Source organism: Struthio camelus, chromosome 7 (assembly GCF_040807025.1).
Source record: "Struthio camelus isolate bStrCam1 chromosome 7, bStrCam1.hap1, whole genome shotgun sequence".
Taxonomy (NCBI): Eukaryota; Metazoa; Chordata; class Aves; order Struthioniformes; family Struthionidae; genus Struthio; species Struthio camelus.
The window spans coordinates 3103662-3121489 of NC_090948.1; the positions used below are offsets into that span (position 1 = coordinate 3103662).

Here is a 17828-nt window from a genome sequence, read left to right on the forward strand (position 1 = left end):
CTTTTTGGTCGGAGCTGAAGAAGCGAAGATCGGAAACCCATTGGGAAAGAGAAATTAAAGATCGGTGCATTTTAAAAACAACTGATGCCTGCAGAAATTAATAGGAAGTTATCAAACATAGTTTCAAAAAGAAAAAAAAAGAATAGGAAATAGTTCTTACCTGAGAACATACAGAATTTAGAACCACCTCCTGCCCCCACTCCAAAAAAGCCCAACCCAGCTCAGCAAGCCAGACACGTAAACAGAGAACAAACATTTTATTAAGCTCTAGCATGACATGTTGGAGTCCATCGAAGCGGCTCAAATACAGACTCAGCACAAACAACTCTGTCCAGGTCAGTTACCAGCCGTTTGGGAGGAAAAAAAAGCCAGAACGGGCCGGAAAACGTTGTAGGAGGACAACAAAAACCTTCAAGGAAGGAGGATGCCCCGGCGGGCAGGGTGGAGCGGTAGGGGTGGCAGCCCCAGCCAGCAGCCTCCTCCTGCCTTTGTCAGGGCAGTTTGGCTGCAGCTATAGCAACACCTTTTCCCCTGGCCAAAGTTCAATTATTTTACATTTTTATTGCCGCTGCTGTTTGTTTAAAGTTTCCTGGCAAAACCTGCTGCTCGCACGGGGACCAGGTCCCGGAGGCGGCGGGGAAGGAAGCGAGCTCATGCTCAACTGGACTAAAGAGAAGCAAATTCCCTGAAGCGGTAGAAAAACGGCCCCCCGGGAAAAATGCCATCCCGAAAAAAAACGCTCATGTTCACGGCCGCCTTTTTCACCAGCGCTTTCTCCTTCGTGCTGGTTTGCGTCGTTCTTGCAACCCGGCACTGGATCACTAGCGACGTTTACTTCTCGCGGACGAATTCCTCCGTGACCGTCACCCTCACGTACGGGCTTTTCCAAGGCAGCTGCGAGCAGACGGTGGCGGGAGGCCTGCAGGTTTTGGAAAGCTCCTTCCAAGGTAAGCGGCACTGCGAAGCCCGCGGCCCGAGCTCCTGCCCCTTAACTCAACCAGCAGAGCCACATACAGCAGGTCACTCTTTCATCCGTTTGTACCTACGACGCTTTTAGTGAAGACAAGATCAGTCTGGGAACTCAAGGCACAGTAATATATACCGTGCAATAACATAAGACCCCCCCCCCAAAACAGCACATAAATGCTACAGCCTTCTTGCCAGCAGTAACTTCTCGTGATTGCCTGGGCTCTTGGCCTACGCCTTCGAATGAGGAAATAATATAAAACAGGAGCTTTGAGTATCATAGGTTTGATTTGCAAAAGCTTTCAGCAAGACGCAGGAAAACGCTCTTACCATGCTATTGAAAGATTTCAAACCCCATTCAACTTCCAGAATTTAAATTTCATTAATTTTTAGGCAGCCACTATCAAATTAGCCGTGTTTTTATAGAGGAAGGTTTTCTGAGACTACTGAAAGGAGGAAAGCAAGACACAGAAGCATCGTGCTTTAGGTAGATGTGGTGTTTACATATGTGCTGACCACAGATATTAGAGCGAATAAAGCACTCCTTTCATCTTCTCCTTTTAGAGCACCCCGTTCCATTTTTAAAAAGTGACGGTATCACACTTCAGCATTTAGTTTCTGTTTTCAAAACTTACGCTGGCATGTTGCTGCGCTCATGTCCTTTTTCTTGCATTGCGCTGTGAAGTATGTATTACAGCGCACGTACAACAAACATGTATCGTAGCACACCTATAGCACGTATCGTAACCCAGCATGTCGTCTTTCCCAAGGCGCTGCTCCCCCACCCCACTGGCAGTTTACAGGTGACTTTATCATCACAACAGTCTGGAAAACTGCCACGACGTTTCGAAATGAGGTGTTGGAATAACACTTCAGAAAACATCCAGTAGAGTCTTACTAAACTTTTTTTCCTGCGTCTGCAGTTCTTGGCATTTATCCTCAGTGGTAAGATCGTTACAGATGAATAAAAAGGGCTAAATAATGAAATAAACGCTGGAGAAAGTTCTGACAGACTATGAAAAAACCCTAATCGTAGAAACAAAACATGGGGAGGGGGTGAGGAAAGCAGGACAGAAATCAGAAATGATGCTTACCAAAGAAAAGCCCCCAGCAACAAACCAACGTCGTACAGTTCAGCCGAGATGTCCTTGGCTCTGCGCGCAAGCGGCTCTGCTGCCGTTAACCAGAGCGTTGGCGAAGCAGAGGTAGAGCAGCCTGGAAGCCGCTGCAAGGTTCGAGGGTTTGCACTGATATTCCACGTCTTTGTGGTCTCACCGAGTTCGAAGCAGTAGTGCAGGTACACACGTGCGAAAGTGGGGGGGGGGGGGGGGGAATCAGTGGGAAGATGCCCAGCTAACGTCTGGAAGGATACGCCAGATCGTTTGGAAACACAAGATGTTCTTCAGGAGTATTTTCCTCTTTCGTCGGATATCCTATCCCTACGAAGAGATGAGCCAGCAAGGCAGAGCGCCGCAGATCTAAGCCCCTGCTGTGGGAAGCCGCGGTTTCCCACTGGAAAGTAGTATAAAAATTTTAGGCAGACAAGCAGGCATCCAAATTACCGCAAAAGCAAAGCTATACCGTGGCAAGCCAGTTCAGGTCACATCATCGTATGATTTCCTTATGATTGTATCATAAGGAAAAAACTGAATGCAAGTGCGTTCCCCACGAAACACAGAATAAATAGTGAGATCACTACGTGAAAAAAAAAGCACTGAAATCACAAATTTCGGGATCAGTCATTCAAACCAGTTAATCGACAGCCATACCGGAACAAGCTAAGTAATTCTTATAAGAGAAAATGCACGTATAAAAATTGTTTCCGTGTGATTACGTCTCCCCCGTGCAAGTTGGCTCGAGCCCCAAAACCGTGTTCCCGCGGGCAGGTCGTGCCGAGTTTAATGGGGCTCCCTGCGAACGCCGGAGCCGGCCGCGGCGAGCCCCAGTCCGGGGCATCTGGCCTTTGTCTGAGCAGCCGCCAGCACAATAGAGCCCCAGCCCCGACTGGGGTGCCCGGCTGCGACCGTCACATGGATTTTAATTGCAATTAGTGAAGAGCGCTCACAAAACACTTGCATGAGTGAAGGAGTTCTGCTCTTTGCATGGGCTACGTGCATGGCCTTTTTCTTTTTTTTCCCCCTCCCCCCCCAAATTTAGGTCTTTGTGCTTATCACGTCACTTCAATTCTGACACATAAGCCGCTGAGAGGTGAACAAAACAAGAGAGCTTTAGGAGATGCCAGTTGCTTTCAAGAGCTGCCGGAAGAAAGGCGTGCTTTAAAAAGAGTCTAAATATGGATTTGCCGCCTCCCTCAGTTCAGATCATTTAGGCATATAGCCAAGATAAACCGAACTGATTTTACCCTAGTTCCTAGGCACTCTTCTAGACGCGGTTGTCAAGTGTTGTATCAAGCCCGAGTCTATGTAGATTCCTGAAACAGGAAAAAACATTTCACAGAGTTGCATGCAAACTATTTTTAAATTCAGATAGTCGGATCCTCCTAAGATAGCAGACCGCCCACTTACCTGGTTTGCCTGCGCTGCGGCGAAGTGGTGCGCTTTCCCCTCCCTAAGACTGCAGACGATGGTAAGGAGAGATACGAACGTCTTTTGAAAACGCCGTGCAACCTGCCAGCAGCGAGCAGGCCTCGAGCGTGGGTGTCTGCTGCCCGTCCCGAGTGGGTTTCCCACACGGATTTTTCCTATTTGAGTGTGGGCAAAAAAAGAGACTGGAAAGCATGAAATGAATGCGAAAGAGTAAATCAAGGAGGATGACTCTTGAGGATCTAGAATACTTATTAGCCGTAGTCTAGGTTTGCTTTTATTAATGGCAGTGTGAAAGTCGATTAGCAAAAGCCTTTACAGAGACAATAACTTAGTAGATTGGATACCACACCATTAAAAGAAATTTCCAAGTGTAAAGATAAAAGACAAACAAAGGAATACAGTTTCTGCACGTTCACGGAGCATGAACCGCCTGATCAAGGTAGCCTCTTTTAATAGACTGCCATTAATGACCTTAATAGGGCAATAAATCAATACGGCTACTATGGAAGCCCTGGAGATGAGCAGAATGACCAGGAAAAATTTAAAAGTTAGTTCATAACTTCTAAATAACTTTAGTGCTACGACACAATCACAAATAAATATGGATCATAAGCGATCCTAGACCTTGTGAAGCCTGCCAAATTAGCACCGCTTAGAAAATAAGACCTCAAGACTGGTAGCTTGAAGTTGTTCACCCTCAAGTCAGCAAAAGTCTAGGAAATTAAATCCGATTGCACAAGACTTACAGGTGATTAGAAACAAAAAGAGGATGGTACAGGAGAATAAGGAGCAGCCTGGCAGAGACAGAAACGTCTGCTTTTATTCCGTCATATTTGACTTGCCTTACACTAACTACTTAAAAAACCCCCAAAAATCTGCCTGTACAAAGTCAGCATTTTATTTAAACCTTCAGAAAGGCCTCGTACTGTTGCTTACAGCAAGGGGAGACTGACAAAAATCACTGCCCTGAGTTTGGGACCTCTACCAGAGCTAAACAAAGCCGGTCGGTCCGTTAGGGGGTGCAATAGGTGCAGCCACCCAGTAAATTCTGGAGATGTTCAGAGTGATAAAATCAAGGAAGGCTGCCAGGGAGAAACCGTCTCTTTCGAACGCGGCCTCCTTCCCGGGCAACGCCTGAGCGCAAAGGCTGCTTTAGAGCAAGGGCACAGTACAGCTGGGGCTGGGCTTGCTCCCATTTACCTTAGTGCTGTCTCCAAATGCCTAACTTCCCTAAATTTGCACCTGATTTTATAAAAACACATCCTCACCTGCCATTTGCTAGAACAGAAGGTAACTTATATCAGGCTTCTCCATTTCCCAAGAACAATACACAAAACGAGAGAGAAGCTCTCCTCATTGATTTCCAGTATTTCCAATTTTTCTTTGGTTATGAGCGCTTATTTTCTTTTTTTTTTTTTTAAGGTGTTTATTATTTGTGGTGTTGTTATTTTTACTGCTATGATTTCTCCAATTTATGCACGGACAAGTCTGCAGTAATGGCCTTGCACTAGAAGCAGCACAGAAAGGAGCTTTTCCTTGCATGGGGCTGCCTGTCCCAGCGCCTGTTTGCACAGAGCACGAGAGCACTGTCGTATTTGTTACAGGTTAAGGGTAAGGCAGCCACAGGAGCATTACGATTGCCCTCCCCTTTTCTTTTTTAAACTGAGGCTTAAATTGAAAGAGAGAGAATAAAATATTTCAGTGCAACTGTACTGCAATTACTTTTTGAGTATACTGCATTCACGTTTGTGTCTCTTGGCACCAAAAACATAGCAAATAATTAGAGGCAAAAACAAGAAACCTGATTACAGTGCTGGAGGGGTTGGCTGTGCGTGCCAAGGGTACGTGCTGCAGCTACAGAAACCCCACCAGAGACAGCAGTCCACGCGTACGCGTTGCAGTGCGCTGGACCAGAAAGGAAAGGTGCCGGGATGCTGCAGGCACAGACGCCCGGCTCGGCCACCCATGGCCTCCATAGCAGCATCCAGGCTCCTTCCTTTTAAAAGAGGGGAGGAAGCACCATCTCCACCAATTTTTCTTTTTTCTTCTGTATGATGTGGCTAGGGACAAATTTATTCAGGATACAAGTACTGGTCCGGTCGCCAGCCAGGCCTGATTCGTTTGTCTGCACGTGACCATGCCAAATCTCCTGTTACTAGTTTTCATTTCCAGTGAGCTCGCTATCCCCGAGCACGAGCTAGGCAAGCACGCTGGAGCACACCAGGCGTTTAATCTGTCCTCATAAGGCAGCCCAGCGAGCCCGCCGGACTGCGTTAACGATTAACGCGGAGCCACTCTCCTCCAGTCGCAGATCACCTGAAAACCGCTGAGACAAAAAGCACCAACATTGCGGTTATCGTGCTCCTGGTTCTCGCTTTGCTGAGCTCCCTTCTGAGCTCTGGGTTTACGGGCACGAACGCTGTGAGCAATCCCTACCAGACCTTCCTGGGGCCCATCGGCATCTACACCTGGAACTCCTTGAACGGTGAGTCACCGCTTTGGGCATAGCCCGCTCGATTTTTGTGTAAACCAGCTTGGCGGAGCAGCACAGAGAGCAAGGTGTATATGCACAGCTGCGCGCATCAGCTAACCTATGCTTTTTCACACCTTTCCGTTCTGTCCCTAAGAGAAGGCGATCCTTTAGGACAGGGTTCACGTGATCAGACTCTGACGTCTTTACAAGACCAGCTGAACCAGACCCTCTTAGCAGAGGGAGCGAGGCACTTGTAAGGCACGACTCATTTCCTTCCAGAACAGGAGTCCAAGTTAGGACACATCGAGTCCTGGATGTAGCCCTCTCTCTCTGTTGACCACTTAGCGTTGGATGTTCAACGATAAGAGGACGAGCCCCACGCAGGATCCCTCATCCCTCGGTCACCCTGGGCACGCTCGCCGTCAACCATCTGCCTGCCACACGCAGGAATACGACGTTCTCCTGGATTCCCAGATTAAGAAATAAAGATTTGCAAAAAGGAAACAGTTGGAAAAGCGGTCTGCTTTCAGCTGGTTAGGTTTTTAAAACCATGTCTGCTGGGATATCCGAGAACTGCCTTTTAAGTACAGGTAAAAGAGTATTCGTTACCTGAAGTGAAGTCATTCATCAGCAAGAACTGGGATTCACGGTCAGCAAAAACAGAAGGGAAAAAGCCCCAACAGATGTAAAAATCATTTAATGCATGACGCTGCCCATCAAGAAGAGCAGAATAAGCTGACAAACTACAGAATTAGAACAGAAAAACGTATGTGTTAGATGTGACCGCAGGGCAAATTTTAAGCTTTTTGAGAATCTACATCGCTATTCAAAATATTGCTATTTTGTGGTATTTGTAGTCTTGTGGTCCTAGGTTACCTACTTACCACATCTGGCCTTTAAGGTCTAATCTACAGGATGGAGGCTTAGACCCATTTCCTCATGTCTGAAAACATGCATTGAATCAAACACATCTAAAATAACATTTACACCAGAAAAGGGGGAGACACGTAAGAGAGACTGAACCATGGTAAAATTTATTTCCTTCTCTGAGAAAGCACTTGCACAGATCAAAATAAGTCTCAACATTCCCCAAACAGAAAAATTGGGGGGGGGGGTGGGCACTGAGCTGTGAGATGGGTACAACCCCACCTCCACCCGCGAGGCTTGCACCTGGCTTCTCCAAGTGCACCTTGCCGCCCTCGACATCTCGCCGCCGTAAGGACTCCAGCGCTCGTGCTTCAATTGTCTCGAGAGGACTACGCTTTCCTCTAATGCTAGGCTTGCACTCAGGAAACGTGCTTCAAAGATACCCGATGGCCGAGTACTTCAGAACTGGTGCCTTGTCCTTCAGAAGCACAAGGCTGCTCCCCTGCAACATCTGGGACTTGCTTCACCTTGAAGCCACCTCAGAAGCCAGCCCGGGTCCAGGGGAATCCCAAACCGCAACCTCTGAACGAGAAAGAGAGGACCAAATACTTGGAAAGGAAAGCATTAGTGAGAAAGGAGAGCCCACGTGTCGACCAAGTATTGCATTTTCTTTTTGCAGCCCCATAAGTGCTCTGACCCAGGGGTTTATTTAATCAGGGGCAGGTTTCCATGGAAAAATTATACATCGTTTGATGTGTGGCTGTATCTTGAAGGTTCTTAACTTTTGCACTAGAGAGCTGGAAGTGCCACAGAGTCCTCCTTGCAAAAACCTGAACCTATTTCAGCAGGAATTACTGTAGGACAGTATACATGGGGGGGAAGGAAGAGAAATATTTTCACCAACGTACAACGATTATACCTCTGTTAGCACTATGAAAACACGTAAAAGCATTATTTTGTTAAATCTCAAAGTCGGACTCCCCCTACATGCAGCATGCTGTGGGGAATAGATACGGATCCAGGAGGACATCTCATTTTGACTGATCAGAGTCATTGAATAGTTCAGGCTGGACCTCAGGTCTCTAGTGCAGCCTCCTGCTCAGAGCAGGGTCAACACTCAGTGCAGAGCAGATTTGCTCAGGGTTTTAGGTGGCTGTGAGACCGCATAGCCCACAAATTTGGCCTCATATCAAATAGACATCCTGCAAGTCACCTAAGGGCAGAATATATTATACACAGCAGCACCGAGATCAACAAAAAGAAGTTACGTTAAATAGCCTTATCTAAGAAAGGTATCTAAGAATGCACTAATTTTAGCAGGACAATAGTAGTAGTAACCTGGGTCACAACATACACTAGATACTGTTAGATGGGACAAAATACATTCTTTAAGTACATTCGTATTTTATTAATGACTTCAGATTCCTTAAAGATTCATCTTTGTTCTAGTCCAGGCATTCCAACTGATTTCAATGGAATACTTTTACTTACAGGTAGCTACATAAACAATACTGCAATTCCACCTTTAACATTTATATTTATATTTTCCAGGAATCCTCACACTTCTGGTCCTGATACTTTTTGCAGTGAACATAGAAAGCAATGGCCTCTCGGTGGAATTAGCTGAGGGATGTTTTTCTGTTCCAATGACATATACTAAATCAAAAAATAATTATGGATACTCATATTGGATCATGCTGCTTATCATTTTTTTGAACATTTCTACTATTATCATCATATTTTTCTATGACCACGCCAGGTATTATAAGAAGAAAGAGCAGGAAAGACCCATTGAAAGTGCACCAAAAGATGTCATTCTGTTTTAAGAGTATCAGTTTCTCCGTTGGAAAGAGTGTGCAACAAAAAAAGACTATTTAATGTGGACAATCATGACTGATCATTTACATTCAGATTGAAACTATACATATTGTTCAATTAAAATAGCCTATCGTGTCTTCGGAGCAGATTGATTTTCTTTATAACATTAGGTATTAATGTAATGCTGATATCAATGGAAATCTATGTGTGGCACCCAAATGCATCAGAACAGAAACAATCCTAAGCCTGTGCCATTCGGTAGGAATGAACCTCATGCACCTTCTGGTTTTCCAATGAATCCCTAGAAGGGAAGCGCTAGCAGAGCGAAGATCCCGACTTCCTGGCAGACAGGACAAGCCAAGGGGCACTTGTCACCTCTGGGGAGCAGCGGCAGCAGGACTCGGGACAAGCTCTTCTCCATTGACCGTTGCAGTCTTTTTGACTGCCAGATCAAAGCAAAGCCAGTGGTGCTCCTTGTCCCCGCAGCACTGGTTCCCGTCTCTCGTTTTCTGGCGTTTCTGGGTTGCAGAATTGCCCCACTGCAGTCTGCCCTGGCTTGCAGCAGGGATGCACCAACACGGGCCTCAGTCAAAGGCATTCCTGCCTTACACCTTGGATCCGACTGTGAAGATCAAAGACATTATTTTGATTGTAATCTGAGATCTGTAGGGATAAAAATAGTGCAAATGCCAGAAATCCTGGAGATTATAAGAAATGGTCCTAGAGGTATCAGTGCTTCCTTTTGTCCCCGCAGCTCTCCCTGCTATCATTTCTCCCCACGCTTAGGGGACCTCTCCTGCAGGTCCCCATTGTGCTTTGCCTAGGTGATGGCATGGTGGCTTGCAGGCTCCCTTCACCCAGCAGGAGCATGAGCGCACGAACTTCCCACGCAGCCTCGCTACAGCGGCGCAACCGGCCTTTTCCTCCCGCGTCGCTGCCTTGGAGCTGTCCTGCACAGCTGCGATGGCAAACTGGGCTCCTCTAGCAGCAAGAGGATGGGAATAGGCCTGCGCAAGGCAAAATAAGAGCCCAGTGTCGGCATGTTCAGTTATTAATTAGTAGAAGCATTAGAAAAGTCCTCTTCTGGACTATTTATAAGCTCTCGATCCATGTCATTAGCAGGACTGTAAAGCTGCACCTTGAGCAGGCTCCCCTCCACTCTCCTGCAAGCTACCTTGGAGCATTGCTTTGCCCCCAACACAGATGCCAGATATGAGCCTCCTTAGTGATGTTTTATAGCCAACTCTCTCATCTCTATGTCCACTCTAGTTAATAAACATATCTAGAATATGTGCACAAACACACACAACTCGGGAGCTACACAGAACTGATGAGTTCCCTCCTGATTACACCCAGAGAAAATTAGCAGATGACTGTGACCTTTCTCCAGGCAAGAGCATGGAGAAATCCAGGCCATCACGGGAAATCGCGCTCAGGACACGTGCCCCAGGAGAAGCAAATTCACAGCGCAAGATGGTCAGCATCCTCTTTTGCTTCTTACCTCTGCAGCTGGGAGGCCAATTTGCAATCATGCAGTTTCCCTTTACAATATCATTTTCACCATCATGCTTGATGTGTGTTCAATGATGCAAGAGGTACCCAGGAAATGAAACAGCAGCAAAGAAGGGATGAGAAGATACCAAAAGTGACTTCTCACCACTTTTGTCAAAAAAAAAAAAAGCTTCAGGATTAAAGTGCCCCATACTTTATGCAGCTGTACTTTATCAAAGGAATCTTAAGGAGAGTATTTCTTTATATCCTGCTTAAAAATTTGACTAAAAGTATGATGAGTTCAGCGTGGGGTGGGGGGGAAATAAAAGAGGGTCTCTACGTTTTCATAGGCAGGAGGTCAATAAAATAGGAGACATTATCTACTCTCCACTTGTGACAAGAACCATGCCTGTAACTGCTTTTCACTGCTGTAAACATTTCAGTTAAAACATCAGATATTTTGCACCCGCAAGCCCAACTGGCAGAAAGCCAAACATTTGCCAGCTTCGCTTTGGCTGCAAAAATTTTCACACGGTTTCAGCGCGCATCTGTCACCGTTGTGCTGAGCCAACACCCATCATGCAGGTGGGCGAAAGGACGCTCCTGTTTTATGACGGGGCAAAAATGCGTCCGTCGGTCCTCGGATAAGGGCCAGGGGGCTGAAAGCATCTGCCCCCCATTAAATCACAGGGGGGGCCGTGCAGAAGGGGCTCATTCACGAGGAGGCTAGGACAGGGACTGGCCTTTCTGCGCGGTGCTGCTTCGCCGCTGGCAAGCATTTGGGAAGAAAAAACAGGAAATCAAACAGTTTTCCCTTTCCTGAATCAAAAGCTTAATAAGCGGGAACGTTCATCTGACCTAAAGCCCACTGCTACCGGGGAAGGGGTAGAGGGGGAAAGAAAGGAGGAGACCTAAAGCGACCTTGTATCCAGCTTTTCAGATGCCTGAAAGGAATTGGTTTGGCTCCAGCCAGCCTTTGCAATGAACGAGGCTGCGTTCAGCGCACTCATCCTCTTAATGAGGATGAATCCTGGCAGCTCACCCTTAGGTAAAAAGGAAAAAAAAAAAAAAACACAAAAACTTGCCTTGTCAGCTTGATGCACTCTTGAAAGAAAAAAGATCAAGCTCCCATCTTATCTAAAAGCAGGGTGATTTTACACGTTCCTCACTTGCCAGCGGCCGAAGCGCAGCGCTTTTCGGGACGAGCTGTGGCTGGTCGGGTCACGGGAAGGATCCGGGCTCCAAGTGGCTGCAAGACAAATTATCCTCCCGGCAGAGGAAGGCCAGGAAACGTGGTATCTCCATTCCCTGCGCTTTGTGTTACACTGCCTTCAGCAGCTGCAGAAATGCTGAGTAAAGGCAGCGTTATCTTTGAAAACACAGAAGATCCCCCATGCACAGTAAATCAGCACTTGCCTTAAGTATTAACAGCAGCCGAAAACATACCGTGACACACAGACTGCAAACCCCAGAGCATGCAAACGTTGTAATTTTTGATATAGGCATATCTCATTGACAGTGCAGCTAGTTAACTTTACAATTATGGAAAAAAGCACCAGGGCAGCCTGGCTGTTAGCTGCAGGCAGAGAGACCGGGTCAATACAGCCGCTGCCTGGCCCCCAGGAGCTGCTCTGCTACAGGGTTATCCAGCTCGCGCTATTTAAAAATCTCAGCCTGCAGGAGAATTGCCAGAATTAACAATCGACAGTTTAAATCGAGCGCAGGATCGCCAACACCGTAGGGATTTTTCTTAGCAAAATATCAGCGAATTAGAAAGCGAGCGTTAGGCTTCCAAGCGCCGCGACCGCGTGCCTGGCTTTGCCAGCAGGGCAGCGGAGGAAGGAAGGGCTGCCCGAGACCTGCGGGCTAGCACCGGTGTAAGCATTTTATTCTCACGATTAACTGCCTTGCACCAGCTTTTCCACAGTCACCAACTGAGCGACCTTTCCTTCTACGACTCGAACGCCTTCTCTCGGCACAAGTCCCACCTGACAGCCCTGCCTGCCCTCCCTCCTCCCTGCGCTGCATAAAGCAAAGTTATCCCTTTTGTCACCCGGCAAGAAAAAAAAAAAAAAAAAATCAGAGATACAACTTATACAGGAAAAGCACGCTTATTGCGGGTGGTGTTGAAATGTCTCATTCAACAGCTCCTGCCTCCCTCTCCCCGACTCACCTTTAAAACCACGACGCAGCTCTGAAGCTTGCGGTGGGAACGCTGGCGCTGGAGGAGCGCAGCTGCCCATCGCACATGGAGTGAGCACCGCAAGTAGGAATACTGATATGCCTTAAACGGCAATGGAAACTTTACGTGGTGCCCCAGTTTCGGGACGGTTGCGTGCCGGCCAACGCATTTCACAGAGCTCTGCAGGCTCCTTAGAAAGTGGGCAGCATCGCCTGCCGTGCTCCAGGTTTCAGTGGCAAACAGCTATATGGCTGAGATGCCTCACTTAGCTTGGTATTAGTTTGGAAAAACATCCTAGAGAGGTTCTCACTTAGAAAACTTTGCTGCAAGGACCGAAAAAAGAAAAAAAATTAGCCTGTCCAGATTTAAGTCTCCTCTTTGTGGAAAGCTTTTGTCATTGATGCCTCTAGATCGGCTTCTCATTTCCTAAAGATTGAAGGTAAGTTAATCACCATATTACAGGGATCACCTCATCTCTCCTGCCCACTTTTTTAGCTTTGCAAAGTAGTATTGAGAAAGATTGCAATGGCTTTCGATGAGGATCTATTTTAAGCTATCTTTCGAAAAGGATGTGCAGTATCCTCGCACATCACTGCGACACTGGTCTGGGGGGTCAGGTGCCCAAGAGAAATCAGGAAGGAAGGGTCCGGTACATGCAAGTGGTTTTAGCTGGGTAATAGGAATGCAGGCATTTTAAAAATACAGCAACATCAGTGCCAAACTTAGTGCAAAGGAAAAAAGTCTACTTATAAGGTGGACTCCAAACAGGTAACAAGACAGAGAAAAACCTTCCTGCTCTTCGCTGTGCTCGCTCCGAGGGAGCTGTCTCTGAACAGCACCTGATGGTCTGTGCACGTCTATAAAGAACACGCACAACACTTTTCCCAGGGCGTTTTCCTGAGGGTAAAGCTTTCCCCCCCATGCTGACGAAGGGCACCGCTGGAGCGCTGCACGGCCTGGCACCGCCTGCGGAGACAGAGTGACCGGCCCCCTGGCATCGCCGTTCGAGTTATTTAGCACCAACGGTCATGGCTCTGCTCAGCAGCTAGGGCTTGCATACACCAGCAGGCCCTTGGAGAGGTCACAGCCTCGGCTTTTTCTTTTAATAATAATAATAACAACTCATCCACAAATGCTTGAACATTTAGAGACAGCGGACCTTAGAGAGCACCATCAGCAAGGACCTCCCACCTTTGCAGATTAACCAGTGCAGGGCCCATCATCTTCACAGCCCTGCACCACCTCATGAACTCCTTAACATCCGAAAGACAAGTGGTGTAAGATATCTCCAGACACACGCGCGCTGTCACACCAAGTCAGTAATGGTGAGTACTAGCTTGCTGGCATCAGACACGATCATCTGCAAAGGAAATATCCTTTTGGATCCCCAAAACTGTTTTGAACCAAAACACACGAGCTGCATATGCTAGTTTAGAAACCTTTGCCCAGATTTGTCATTGTTAACTGAAGCGTTAGGTGGACTTCTAGCTGCGCTGAAGGGTGGCCTGTCCTCAGCACAGTTCCTTTTAGCCCAAACAAGTGCAGCAGTTGGCAAAACCATGCGGCAGCTGGGGTTCCTGGCCATGATATCGTGTACATTAAGCTTACCTGTCAAAATAAAATCTCACAGAGCATATCTCAGCTAACAAGCACAGGTCTTCTTCTAGAGAAGTGGCAGCATAAAATCCTGAGTAGGTATATGACATCCCATCAAAACATAGGCATATAAATTAATCTTTTTATTCAAAATATTCTAATCACCACATCCATCAGAAATAAGACAGCTAACTGTCAGAGCGTTCATACTTGTAAATATTGCAATTCAGGCAGAGAACCAAAACAAACTCTCTTATAGGAAACGGGACTGAGAAACAAGGAAAACAAAGCCCTCAACATCAGCATTACTGGGAGTGTTTCAAGACATTTAGACTTGTATTTTGCTGTTCAGCCTGTGCAATCACACAGCTGACCGCACCTCTTGTGCTCTCAGTGGCTTGTGATACCTTCCTCCTAGCTGTTTACCTAGGAAACCATAAGAGGGCAGCATCCTCCTTCCTAGTCTTGAATGTTCCCTCTTTTTTTCTTTTTGGATTGGGGAGTGAGAGAGAGACAGAGAACTTCCCTAGCCACACGTGCAATGACGGTAACACATTGTCACAGGTACAGCCTAGACTGGGTAAACGCCCGGGAGGGCCGAGGCAGCTGTCGGGGGACAACGAGGGAGTGACAATGGCTGGGGAGAATGAGGAGCAGCAAGAGCCGTACGCAAGAAAAAGAAAGCTGTAGGGAGCCCAAAGCGGGCATCAATTGGGTAACGCCAATGCTCAGTCTGCAGGATGTCCAGCATCGCACCATAAGGTGGCAAGAGAGGCAGCACCTTCCTCAGGACTGATGGCGCTGCGGGACCTCGTGCACGCTGCCAAGGGAGGTGGGTGCAAGCTTAGAACCAGCGTTATCAGCTTTGTTCATGAACGTGCATAAACGTGGGCCTTATTTAGTGTAACCTTACTTGGATCAGATAAACCTTCCCAAAACAAGAGACATTCACTGGAGACTTGGCCAGCATTTGTCCTTTCCCCATCTTACTTTTTTAGATCCATGTGTAGAAAATCAAATTAAAAAAAAAGAAAGCCAAATAAACTTCAATGAAAAAAAAGACTGTCTCATTTTTATCTAATACAGGGCAACATTTCCATTTTAGGATGTTTCTAATTGATTTTCTTAATGATTTAACGACACTGCACGTACACACCTCTGTCATGGAATACATTGCTCTTCACATAATATCATTTAAACGGACAATTTGCCCTATAACACGTCATACGTTTGAGGAAAATATTTCAGGACTACTTTGATGTATTTAAAGACTGTGGTTTAAGCCACCACAACTCCCTTCTGAGGGACCTCTCGCCATGCTGGACAACCTGCAATGGTGACCTGATAAAACCTAAGCAGGCTTTGAACCGTTTGGTTTTATGTATGTTTAAACATGCTAGGGGTCAGATTCATCTTCCGTGAGTCACTGGAGTAATACCATCTGCCTAATGGGACTATTTGAAAAAAAAAGTCGTTCAGCATAGGGAGGCCGAAGCGATGGGGAATGCTCACACACCTTTGTAGAACAGGGTAATACATCAATGGGCAGCACCCGAGCATGGCCTGTCTGCGGCCCCAAGCTAGCTGCCAATGCTAATAACGCCACTGAAAGACGGATGATGTTCTAATTATTGGTGATTTTCTTTGAAGTACCTATTACTTTTAATAAAGCTGCAGCTTAATTTACTAAGGACTTTGGGGTTCAACACAGACGTTGCCTTCATCTGTTCATGCATGAAATGTGCATCCTATACTTGTTCTCCACACAGGCTCTTTCTAGCCTTCATACTGAATCCTAAGGTTTTATATATAAGATTTCTTGACAAGGAGAAATAAAATAACAATAATAATTAAAAAAACTAATGTAATGTGTCAAGAAACTATGGGTTCATATTCAGTCACCCAAAGAAAATTAGAAAATCTAGTGAATTCCTTCATTGTGCCAAACACTTCAGTAGAAACTGTATGTATCAACAGTAGCTTTTGGCAATAGTCTCCCAGCTGGAACAGGCTATAGCCAGGAAAATGGCGAATCAGTGGCACATGTCAAAGACAAGAGGCAACAGGATAGTAGTGTCACATGATAAATGCAGAATAATGCAATTTCTATTTAAAAATATATATATACACACACTCACTTCCTGTGCTTCAGGACCCCATCACAAAGGGTTTTGCTGCTACCTGCCTTCACAGTCACTGTATATTATAAGTGAACCTGATGGAAAGGGTGAATACAGAGGCCCTTCCACAAGACTCACGTCACAGAAGCAGGACCCAACTAGGCTCCTGAGCTTGCAGCAAGGTGTTCGTGTGCCATCCGCAGTGGCTAGTGGGGCTAAACCGCTGAGACGGGCCGAACGTTTTATACAAAGACATAAGAGCTACACCTCTACTTTCTCCGCATTTGTTTTGGTGGCCTGGCCCATGCTGCTGCACTCCATGCTCTGGTACATGACCCAGGAGATCAGCCGGCAGCAAGGCAATCCACGTTGGTGTGGAGCTGGTTACACCTCACCTGAGTGCAAAGCTGCCGGCAGGGTGAGAATAATGTCTTGAGGAGGTGGTGACCAGTCCTACCCTGCTCCTTTTGGGTCTTTGGTAGTCAGGCTGGGAATACAGTAACAATGGGAGGCTTTAGTTTTTCCTCAAAGACTGGGCAAAGCCACCATCAGAATATGACGCCGATTTTTGCCCCTATTAGTGATATTTCTCAGAGCAGCCTCCAAAAGAGGACATGCGCTGTATAGAGCTGAACTTGCCAGGTTGGTGCCTGAGACAAAACTAAGGATGCAAGGTATGACTGCAAGCCCATCGGTGACATCAGTCCCTAACGACCATTCCCCAGGCTCCGTACTAGCTGGGGGCAGACATCATAATATTGGAAAATATTTTCCCTGTATTTGGTGTCATTAGAATGCAAAACCATTTCCATGTTTAACTATCTTCTCCTAGAAACAGTAGTGACATAAACAAGAAAGGTGGAGGGATAAGGGGCGAGGGGGACAAAACAAAAACAATAACAAATCACACTTGAAGTACATACGAAAGTTATTAATTATTGCTCCTAGGCAGGAAACAGCACAGAAAGATTTTCCAAGTGCAGTGTAAAAACATCCCATCACATACATACCTCTAATTAGCACACGTGCAGACATGAATTTCAGTGAAGTTCAACAAAGGCAAGTGCAGGATCCTGCACCTAGGGAGGAATAACCCCATGCACCAGGACAGGGCTGACCTGCTGGAAAGCAGCTCTGCAGAGAAGGACCTGGGAGTGCTGGTGGACAGCAAGTTAAGCATGAGCCAGCAGTGTGCCCTTGTGGCCAAGAAGGCCAATGGTCTCCTGGGGTGCATTAGGCAGAGTGTTGCCAGCAGGTGGAGGGAGGTGATCCTGCCCCTCTCCTCAGCCCTGGGGAGGCCTCACCTGGAGTACTGTGTCCAGTTCTGGGCTCCCCAGTCCAAGCGAGACATGGCGCTACTGGAGAGAGTCCAGCGGAGGGCTACCAAGATGATGAGGGGACTGGAGCACCTCTCCTATGAAGGAAGGCTGAGAGAGCTGGGCCTGTTCAGCCCGGAGAAGACAAGATTGAGAGGCGATCTCATCAATGTCTTCAAGTATCTAAAAGGAGAATGCCAAGAGGATGAGGCCGGACTCTTCTCACCGGTGCCCAGCAACAGGACAAGAGGCAACAGACACAAACTGAAACACAGGCAGTTCCAGATGAACGTGAGGAAAACACTCCTTTCCTGTGAGGGTGACAGAGCACTGGACCAGGTTGTCCAGAGAGGCTGGGGAGTCTCCCTCTCTGGAGATATTCAAAACCTGCCTGGACACAGTCCTGTGTAATGTGCTCTGGATGACCCTACCTGAGCAGGGAGGTTGGACTAG

General features: G+C 46.9%; 1 protein-coding gene across 1 annotated transcript; it reads left to right on the forward strand.

Moving 5' to 3' along the window:
• Positions 1 to 247: 247 nt before the first annotated feature.
• On the forward strand, positions 248 to 10382 carry CLRN3 (clarin 3). The gene is made up of 3 exons (XM_009670524.2): positions 248 to 947; positions 5818 to 5997; positions 8404 to 10382. The coding sequence occupies exons 1-3, from the start codon at positions 719 to 721 to the stop codon at positions 8676 to 8678; spliced, it is 684 nt and encodes a 227-aa protein (XP_009668819.2). The 5' UTR covers positions 248 to 718; the 3' UTR covers positions 8679 to 10382.
• Positions 10383 to 17828: the final 7446 nt, after the last annotated feature.

Bases quoted from the DNA above. Each gene is read 5' to 3' on its own strand.
- CLRN3 (XM_009670524.2), top strand. From the start codon at position 719: ATGCCATCCCGAAAAAAAACGCTCATGTTCACGGCCGCCTTTTTCACC. The intron at 948-5,817 runs GTAAGCGGCACT...ACTCTCCTCCAG, and splicing joins TTTGGAAAGCTCCTTCCAAG to TCGCAGATCACCTGAAAACC. The intron at 5,998-8,403 runs GTGAGTCACCGC...TATATTTTCCAG, and splicing joins CACCTGGAACTCCTTGAACG to GAATCCTCACACTTCTGGTC.